Source organism: Mobula birostris, chromosome 6, assembly GCF_030028105.1.
Source record: "Mobula birostris isolate sMobBir1 chromosome 6, sMobBir1.hap1, whole genome shotgun sequence".
In the NCBI taxonomy this organism is placed as follows: Eukaryota; Metazoa; Chordata; class Chondrichthyes; order Myliobatiformes; family Myliobatidae; genus Mobula; species Mobula birostris.
The window spans coordinates 187586830-187595296 of NC_092375.1; the positions used below are offsets into that span (position 1 = coordinate 187586830).

Genomic DNA, 8467 nt, shown 5'->3' on the forward strand with positions numbered 1-8467 from the left:
TCCTCATCTCGGTCCTAAAAGGTTTCCCCTTTATCCTCAAACTGTGACCCCTCGTTCTGGACTTCCCCAACATCGGGAACAATCTTCCTGCATCTAGCCTGTCCAATCCCTTTAGGATTTTATATGTTTCAATAAGATCCCCCCTCAATCTTCTAAATTCCAGAGAGTATAAGCCTAGTCGATCCAGTCTTTCATCATGTGCTGCTTTGTATCTACCAGTAACTGTCTCACCGGTGATTTCATCCACGCTACAACAGTATTGTCTAAGTACCTGTACTCATGTTATCTCAGATACCAGACCACAGTCTACTGTACTTGATACTCATTGAAGCATTTTCAGAAATAAATAACCTTCAAATCCCATTAATATCGCACAGTGCAAAGAGGATGCTTGAAAATCTGGCTGAGCTAGTGATGATGGTTTCATGGTTAAAGTTGAAATGTTTAAGGTGAACATGAAGAGGAACATCTTCACTCAGAAGACGGTGAGAGTGAGGAACAAGGTGACAGCGCTGATGGTGGATGTGATTCTGATTTCCACATTGAAGTGAAATTTAGATAGGTACATGGATGGGAGTGCTATAGCATAGTGCAGGTGAATGGAACTAGGCAGATCAATGGATTGGCATGGATTAATCAACCTTTGGGCCTTTTTCTGTGCTCTAGTGTCCTATGAACCTATAAACATGACTCCATCACAGTGAAACTTTCTCACTCCAATCTGATGTCCTTTCATTGGCATTGACTGTAAAAGAGATTGTTGTAGGATTTAATTGAAGCTATCCTAAATGGTGCTGATACGTGTCAAATGTTCCCCATTGACAAGGTTCCATCTTCTCTGATTGACAGAGGATGTCAGAGACGTTCATCCAAAATAAACACTCTAATAACTTAACCTTCATCTCCCTCATGCACATCATAAAGTTTCAAGAAAGGGATGAATATTATATTAACCATAAACAAATTTTATCTCAGGTCACTTTCCTGCAGTGGAAATCAACTGATTTTTTTTCTTCAATGAGCCAAACCTTGCAGGCTGTAGGTATGGCTTCGTGGATTGGCACAACTTACTCAATCATCTATCGCTCAATTCATTTGCATCTCACTATTCTTCCAAATCAAACCGGCCCTTCAAAATTCTGAGCTAATTTAGTCCTGTTGTGGTTCAACTTTCACTGTTATCAAGCTGAATAAATTGTTTGCTTCAAAACCACTTGCTGTTGTAAATCTTACACAGCAACATTGCCCAGTTTTGAGAAGTGCTTGTGAAGTGGCCCTGGAAACCAAAAATTAGCAGGCAACTTCATCGTTTCCTGAATAAGTTGCACAGAGGACGAGGGGATATTGGAGAGTCCTAGCATGTTCATTTTTCTGGAAAAAGAATATTGCTCATCTCCTGTAAAGAATGCAAGTCATTCTTGAATGAAATCATCACTTGACTGAGAAGGGAACATCGTTGAGCACTATTTCTCTGGAAGAGTGTCAGAAGGCAAATAACCATATAACAATTACAGCACGGAAACAGGTCATCTCGGCCCTTCTAGTCCATGCCGAACTTTTTTTCTCACCTAGTTATTCATAGAAACATAGAAACATAGAAAATAGGTGCAGGAGTAGGCCATTCTGCCCTTCGAGCCTGCACCGCCATTCAGTACAATCATGGCTGATCATCCAACTTAGAACCCTGTACCTGCCTTCTCTCCGCACCCTCGATCCCTTTAGCCACAAGGGCCATATCTAATTCCCTCTTAAATATAGCCAATGAACTGGCCTCAACTGTTTCCTGTGGCAGAGAATTCCACAGATTCACCACTCTCTGTGTGAAGAATGTTTTTCCTCATCTTGGTCCTAAAAGGCTTCCCCTTTATCCTCAAACTGTGACCCCTCATTCTGGACTTACCCAACATCGGCAACAATCTTCCTGCATCTACCCTGTCCAATCCCTTTCGGATTTTATACGTTTCAGTAAGATTCCCCCTCAATCTTCTAAATTCCAACGAGTATAAGCCTAGTCGATCCAGTCTTTCATCATATGAAAGTCCTGCTATCCCAGGAATCAATCTGGTAAAACTTCTTTGTACTCCCTCTATGGCAAGAATGTCTTTCCTCAGATTAGGGGACCAAAACTGCACACAATACTCCAGGTGTGGGCTCACCAAGGCCTTGTACAACTGCAGTAGTACCTCCCTGCGCCTGTACTCGAATCCTCTTGCTATGAATGTCAGCATACCATCCGCCTTTTTCACCGCCTGCTGTACCTGCATGCCCACTTTCAATGACTGGTGTACAATGACACCCAGGCCTCGTTGCACCTCCCCTTTTCCTAATCGGCCACCATTCAGATATAATCTGTTTTCCTGTTTTTGCCACCAAAGTGGATAACCTCACATTTATCCACATTAAATTGTATCTGCCATGAATTTGCCCACGCACCTAACCTATCCAAGTCACCCTGCATCCTCTTAGCATCCTCCTCACAGCTAACACTGCCACCCAGCTTCGTGTCATCCGCAAATTTGGAGATGCTGCATTTAATTCCCTCATCCAAGTCATTAATATATATTGTAAACAACTGGGGTCCCAGCACTGAGCCTTGCGGTACCCCACTAGTCACTGTCTGCCATTCTGAAAAGGTCCCGTTTATTCCCACTCTTTGCTTCCTGTCTGCCAACCAATCCTCTATCCACATCAATACCATACCCCCAATACCGTGTGCTTTAAGTTTGCACACTAATCTTCTGTGTGGGACCTTGTCAAAAGCCTTTTGAAAATCCAAATATACCACATCCACTGGTTCTCCCCATCCACTCAACTAGTTACATCCTCAAAAAATTCTATGAGATTCGTCATTTTCCTTTCACAAATCCATGCTGACTTTGTCCGATGATTTCTCCGCTTTCCAAATGTGCTGTTATCACATCTTTGATAACTGACTGTAGCAGTTTCCCCACCACCGATGTTAGGCTAACCGGTCCATAATTCTCCAGTTTCTCTCTCCCTCCTTTTTCAAAAAGTGGGGTTACATTAGCCACCCTCCAATCCTCAGGAACTAATCCAGAATCTAAAGCGTTTTGAAAAATTATCACTAATGCATCCACTATTTCTTGGGCTACTTCCTTAAGCACTCTGGGATGCAGACCATCTGGCCCTGGGGATTTATCTGCCTTTAATCCCTTCAATTTACCTAACACCACTTCCCTACTAACATGTATTTCCCTCATTTCCTCCATCTCACTAGACCCTCTGTCCCCTACTATTTCCAGAAGATTATTTATGTCCTTCTTAGTGAAGACAGAACCAAAGTAGTTATTCAATTGGTCTGCCATGTCCTTGCTCCCCATGATCAATTCACCTGTTTCTGTCGGTAAGGAACCTACATTTGTCTTAACCAATCTTTTTCTTTTCACATATCTGTAAAAGCTTTTACAGTCAGTTTTTATGTTCCCTGCCAGTTTTCTCTCATAATCTTTTTTCCCTTTCCTAATTAAGCCCTTTGTCCCCCTCTGCTGGACTCTGAATTTCTCCCAGTCCTCAGGTGACCCGCATGATCACTAGCACTGCAACTCACCATCACTAACACCATTTTCCAGCAGAAAGACAGTCTGAAGACAACCTGGATGCATCATTGTTCCAAGCATTGGCACCTCATAGACTACATCTTGGTTCGCCAGAGAGACCTTACTCACCCAAGTGATGCCCAGCGCAGAGTGTCATACGGACCATCGTCTTGTCCGCTGCAAACTCAGTCTCCATTTCAAACCCAAACCAAAGAGAGAAGGCACTCCAAGGAAGAAGTTTCAGGTTGTCAACCTCCAGTCAGCTGAAGTGAAAGCTGACTTTAAGACAAATCTTCAGTCGAGGCTTCAGGATCCTGGTTTCCCCATGGACACCTCTCCAGAAGTACTTTAGGAACACATAAAAACCACCATCCTGCAAACCTCTGAAGAAGTCCTAGGGTTTTCCACAAAGAAGAACAAGGACTGGTTCAATGAAAACAACCAGGAGATCCAAGAATTGCTGGCGAAGAAGAGATCTGCCCACCAGGTGCACCTTGCTCAGCCATCTTGTCCTGATAAGAAAGCAGCCTTCCACCTTGTATGCAGCAACCTCCAGCACAAGTTTCGAGAGATTCAGAACATGCGGTGGACCAACCTTGCAAAGAGAACTCAGCTTTGCGCAGACACCAGTGACTACAGAGGGTTTTATGAAGCCCTGAGAGCAGTGTACGGCCCTTCGCACCAGGTCCAGAGTCCCTTGTGCAGTGCAGATGGTCAGGCGCTCTTCACAGGCAAGGCGTCCATCCTGAACCGGTGGTTGGGATGTTTCCAGACTCTCTTCAGCGCCAACCGCATGGCCCAGACTCAGCAATTCATCGCATCCCACAACAGCCAGAGAAAACAGAACGGGACAAGATTCCAACCCTAGAAGAGACAGTCAAGGCCATAGAGCAGCTGAAAAGTGGCAAGACAGCAGGAGTCGATAGAATCCCACCTGAGATTTGGAAGCATGGTGGCCCAGTGTTACACGCCAAACTCCACGAGTTCTCTGTCTGCTGCTGGGAACAAGGTAAACTACCACAGGACCTCCATGATGCAGTCATCATCGCCCTGTATAAGAACAAGGGAGAAAAGTATGACGGCTCCAACTACTGGGGGATAACTCTGCTCTCTATCGCAGGAAAAGTCCTCGCAAGAGTACTCCTGACCAGATTGGTGCCCATCATTGCAGAAGAACACATACCTGAGAGCCAGTGTGGCTTCAGAGCCAACAGGAGCACTACCGACATGGTATTTGTTCTCAGGCAGCTCCAAGAGAAACGTAGGGAACAGAACAAGGGGTTGTACGTGTCGTTTGTTAACCTCACCAAACCGTTCAACACTGTGAGCAGGGAAGGTCTGTGGCAATCATGGAACGACTGGGATACCCTCCAAAGTTCCTCAGCATGGTCATGCAGCTACATGAAGATCAGCGTGGCCAAGTCAGACACAACAATGACCTCTCAGAACCCTTCCCAATAGGCAACGGAGTAAAACAAGGCTGCATCCTCGCGCCGACTCTCTTCACCATCTTCTTCAGCATGATGCTCGAAAGGGCCACAGGAGACCTTGATGACGGGGATGGTGTCTACATCCGATACCACACCGATGGCAGCCTGTTCAACCTGAGGCGACTACAGTCCCACAACAAGACACTGGAGCAACTCATCCAAGAGCTACTCTTCACCAATGATGCTGCCCTTGTTGCCCACACAGAGACAGCCCTGCAGTGTATAACATCCTGCTTCGCAGAGGCTGCCGAGCTCTTCGGACTGGAAGTCAGCTTGAAGAAGACAGAAGTTCTCCATCAGCCTGCACCTCAGGAAGATTACCACCCTCCCCGCATCATCATCGGCGAGGTAGAGCTGAAGACAGTCCACCAGTTCAGGTACCTGAGGTGCACCATCTCGTCAGATGCCAAGACCGAGAAAGAGATTGACAACAGACTGGCAGAGGTAAACAGCGCATTCGGCAGCCTGTACAAAAGAGCCTGGAACGACAAGCATTTGAAGAAAGACACAAAGATCAGCGTGTACAGAGCCATTGTACTGACCAACCTCCTGTACGGCTCTGAGTCATGGGTCACCTACCGTCACCACCTACGACTCCTTGAGCGTTTCCACCAGCGCTGCCTCCGCACCATCCTCAACATCCACTGGAGTGACTTCGTCACCAACATCGAAGTCCTCCAACAGGTGGAGGTCAACAGCATTGAGGCCATGCTGTTGAAGACGCAGCTGCGCTGGGCAGGGCACGTCTCCAGGATGGAGGATCATCGCCTGCCCAAGATTGTGCTGTATGGCGAACTCTCCACTGGCCACCGTGACAGGGGGGCACCGAAGAAGAGGTACAAGGACTCTCTGAAGAAATCCCTTGGTGCCTGTCACGTTGACCATCGCCAGTGGTCTAATCTATCCTCCGATCGCGAGGCCTGGTGACACACCATTCACCAGTCTGTCTCTTCCTTCGAGAACACACGCAGGGCTGGCATTGAGGACAAAGGGAGAAGGAGGAAGAACCGTGACACAGCAGCACCAAACCCAGAACAGAATTTCCCTTGCAGCCGCTGTGGCCGGACCTGCCTGTCCCGTATTGGCCTCGTCAGCCACCAGCGAGCTCACAGCGGACGCAGGCAGCCCCCTTCCTAAATCTTCATTCGGGAAGCCAAGCCATGAGTGAGTGAGTGATTTTTAATAACACACACCACTGAAAATATAAAGGCAATTTGGACAATTTTCTTGTACTTATTTCTCCTTTTACATTTATGTTGAGCTTGCAAACTGATAAATGTTTTTAGTAAATTTACAGTACATCGGTTGAAGGAACATAAACAAGAATAAATCTATTCTTTCCTTCATTTCCTTCCATCTTTAAAATTATTTATGTCTTACCTTGGTCACACGTTGCTCTGGATAACAGGCAATAAATAATCCCAAGAAGAACGGCTATTTTCACTGATTGAGCCAACATGTTTCTCTTATGCTGCTTTCAACTCTAGCTGAAGTCTTGTGTAGCTTGCTTTGTGTTGCTGACAATTCGAAACTGTAATTTAGGTGTGACAAGAAAGGCTAATTGGAATGAATAACCAAATTGCCGTGGTATTAATGGACTTTGAATCTTTATATGTTATATATTACATCAGCCTTTGATTGGATTTACTTCAGATGTGACAGCCATTTTGTGATGAAATCTAGCAATCTGGTCTGTTCTCGGTTTAAAAGTAAAGTTTACCCACCTCCCCCCCCAAAACAAAGGGAGAAAAAGGTGGAATATCTCAATACTTATCAATTAAGGAGAGATATGACTCCATAGAAAGCCTAGAGCACAAAAAATAATTGGCTTGTAAAGCCTATCTTCAGCCAAAAGAAAATCAGAATTATTTTACTTTTGTCCAATGCCATCTGATCAGTTGACCTTATTCTTTAAGTAATTGTTATTCCCACTTCTTCGTTTGAGACAGAGAAAACAGAAAGAAAAACAACAATAAAGTTTAGCTTTATTTGTCACATGTACATCAAACCATACAGTGAAATGCGTCATTTGTGTCAAATGAAATTAGCAAGGATCGTGCTGAGCTGCCCACAAATGGTGCCATACTTCCATGCTATCATAGATTACCTGTAACATATTAACCCTAACCATACATCTTTGGGCACGTGGCCAAGTGGTTAAGGCATTGGACTAGCTACCTGAAGGTTGTGAGTTCGAGCCCCAGCCGAGGGAACGTGTTGTGTCCGTGAGCAAGGCACTTAACCACACATTGCTCTGCGACGACACTGGTGCCAAGCTGTATGGGTCCTAATGCCCTTCCCTTGGACAACATTGGTGTCGTGGAGAGGGGAGACTTGCAGCATGGGCAACTGCTGGTTTTCCATACAACCTTGCCCAGGCCTGCGCCCTGGAGAGTGAAGACTTTCCAGGCGCAGATCCATGGCCTTGCAAGACTAATGGATGCCTTTAACATCTTTGGTATGTGGGAGGACACAGGGGCACCCAGAGGAAACTCACACAGTCATAGAGAGAATTTACAAAATCCTTACAGGGAGCAGCAGGAATTGAACTGCATCCTTACAGCTGGTGTCATAAATCACTGTGCTAACCACTACACTACCAGGCATAGTACAGACCAAAGAGTTCTCATTTCATAATGAATTGCTGATGTTCATAAACATTAAGGCATAGATAGCAAAGGGATTCTGTCAGAATAAAAGGTAAAGATAACAGGTGTAAGAAACCTTGGTTTTCAAGAGATATTGAGGCCTTGGTTAAGAAAAAAAGATGCTTAGCAGGTCGGAACAAATGAGGTGCTGATGGAGTAAATCCATTTAGAACAAAGATGAGGAGGAATTTCTTTAGCCAGAGGGTGGTGAATCTGTGGAATTCATTACTACTGGTGGCTTTGGAGGGCAGGTCACTGTGTGCATTTAAGGCTGAAGCTGATAGGTTCTTGATTAGTCAGGGTGAGAAGGGTTTACAGGGAGAAGGCAGGAGAATGGGGTCAAGAGGGAAATGGAGCAGCTATGATGAAATGGCAGAGCAGACCTGATGGCCTAATGGCCTAATTCTGCTCCTATGTCTTATGATCATATGTGGGATTTTGACATTGTTGTCATTAGTGAAGCTTGGTTGCAGGAGGGGCAAAGCTGGCAGTTCAGAGCTCTGGGGTTCCACTGTTTTAACGTGATAGAGCAGAAGGGATTAAAGGGGGAGGGAAAATGTCAATGCAGTGCTCAGTCAGGACAGACTGGAGAGCTCATCCAGTGAGGCCTTGTGGGTAGAACTGAGGAATCAGAAAGGGATGACCACGTTAGTGGGATTATATTATAGATCACCTGCCAGTCCACATTAGAAGAGCAAAATTTGCAGAGATCACAGATTGTTGCAAGAAACATTATGATAGTAGGTATTTTAACTTTCTAAGTATTAACTGG

The 8467-nt window shown here is 45.3% G+C and overlaps 1 protein-coding gene across 1 annotated transcript in view; it reads right to left on the reverse strand.

Moving 5' to 3' along the window:
• LOC140198776 (uncharacterized) overlaps positions 1 to 6606 on the reverse strand; it is a 113221-nt gene extending 106615 nt beyond the window's left edge. The window contains exon 1 of the mRNA XM_072259786.1: positions 6428 to 6606. Coding sequence (XP_072115887.1) covers positions 6428 to 6506 — 79 coding nt within the window. The 5' untranslated portion in view covers positions 6507 to 6606. The remainder of the gene's footprint in view (positions 1 to 6427) is intronic.
• Positions 6607 to 8467: the final 1861 nt, after the last annotated feature.